Genomic DNA, 1,758 nt, shown 5'->3' with positions numbered 1-1,758 from the left:
ATTACCCTCCCAGTATATAACCAGAACTAGCTAGTTGCAAGGGTGAGCTCTCAAAGTGTGTTCCTTAATCTTTACAAAGTAAGCATTCTACTGGGACACTTTCCTTCAGATCGTTACAGTTGGATTTGCAGCCCTCAAATAGAAACTGGTCTCTGACACTGATTTTCTTTTCTCTGCCCTTCCCCCCCATTGCCCAGAGCACTGTCAATGTCTCTTCTCATATGGGCAGCACTGATATCGAGAAATGCATAAAGGCTGAATGGAAGCGTTAGGGTTTATATTCATATACGGGGGTCTGTACGCAGCGGGGAAGTGCTCTCTTCCCTCCCCTTCCTCTAGAAGCTGCCCCAAACAGAGGTGAATGAGAGAAACTTTCCTTGACAAAGCTCTTCCGGTTTGACCCCCTCCAGTATTGCTCAGCGCACAGCCCTGCCCTCATCACTGTGTGAGCCAGTAAAGGGGGGGAGCATTCTATGGTCTCATCCTGCTCTTCTGAGGGGTTTTATTCCCTCCTTTCCCTCAGGCATCTACATCCCCCAGGATGACATGGCCGCCCCAGAGAGGTTACGTGGCCTCGGTGTGCGCATCGAGGATGATGTGGTGGTGACGGAGGACGCGCCCCTGATCCTGTCTGCAGACTGCCCCAAGGAGATCTATCATGTCGAACAGATCTGTGGTCGCAGCCTGTGATCTCTGTCCTCTGCCTTATACACCCTCCTTGGGTTCCTCAGGAAACATGCTCCCACACACACATGCAGTGATGTATATTTCTGTGAATGGACCTGGTTGCAGGGCAGTTGGGGAGGTGGGGGGTTGGGATGGAAGTTGTTGCTGGTGTGGGGACTCTGTAGTTAGGACAGGAATTGGATTGTTAATGGCTCAGGTAACATCACTGTTAGAAAGTGAAGAAACCATTTATTTACATAGTTAACGTCTGTTCTAGTTAGTGCTGATTGAAAGATCTAGAATGCAGGAGGTGGATCTCTCCACTCCTGCTCTCATGCACATAATCTTGTTCATTTCTGTCAGCAGGACAGTAGCGTGCCCCCCACCCCCACCCCCGGCTCGTTCTTCCTTGCGGGTCCTTGAACAGGGTGCAGCAGCTGAGGGCCAGGTGCCACATGTTGCCCTTTGTTGTCAGTTTCACACCAGCCCAGTGAGACACCGATTTAAGTGAAAACGTTCAAAAGTTTGGGAGAGGGGGCAAGTGGGTTGTTTTGGGCTTCTGTGGAGGAATGACAAGAGGGGGTCTGGGAGACTGGAAGATGGGGTCGGGTTGTGGGAAGTTTGTATTGATGCAGAAGGGTTTTAGCATCTAGGGAAGAGACTGTTAGGCTTTCTTTCTAGGAGGTTTGAGAAAGATTGGCAATAGTAAGGAGGGGTCATCTGAAGGCATACAGCAGGGTTTGGTAGTTGGGAGAGGGGACTGACTGGGTTCACTGCACTTGGTGCGTGTTTGGATTGCCCATTCATCCGGCCTTCTGGTCTCTTTTCCCCTCCCCCCCCCCCCCCCAATATTCTTAGCTCCAGACTTCCACTCTACCTTCCCGCCACCCTACCCCCAATTCTTCTACCTGAGATCAACTTGACTGTACTGGTCTGCACTGATGAGCTGCTGTTTCTCTAGTTCAAATATGTGTACATTATTGTACAATTGTGTCTGGGACAGTCAAAATCCCATCCAGTGCTTGAATGGCAGGTGCAGGCAACCACACCAATGCCCCTTGAGCAGCCCAGATCGTATTTTGTAACTTGTTA

General features: G+C 50.3%; 1 protein-coding gene across 1 annotated transcript in view; it reads left to right on the top strand.

Annotated features, from left to right (window-relative positions):
* XPNPEP3 (X-prolyl aminopeptidase 3) overlaps positions 1-1,056 on the top strand; it is a 22,804-nt gene extending 21,748 nt beyond the window's left edge. The window contains exon 10 of the mRNA XM_024200409.3: positions 524-1,056. Coding sequence (XP_024056177.2) covers positions 524-690 — 167 coding nt within the window. The 3' untranslated portion in view covers positions 691-1,056. The remainder of the gene's footprint in view (positions 1-523) is intronic.
* Positions 1,057-1,758: the final 702 nt, after the last annotated feature.

This window comes from Terrapene carolina, unplaced genomic scaffold, assembly GCF_002925995.2.
Source record: "Terrapene carolina triunguis isolate 2854851 unplaced genomic scaffold, T_m_triunguis-2.0 Scaffold247, whole genome shotgun sequence".
NCBI lineage: Eukaryota > Metazoa > Chordata > Testudines > Emydidae > Terrapene > Terrapene triunguis.
Note: the sequence above shows the minus strand (reverse complement) of the source record. Positions and strands in the feature narration are given on the sequence as shown.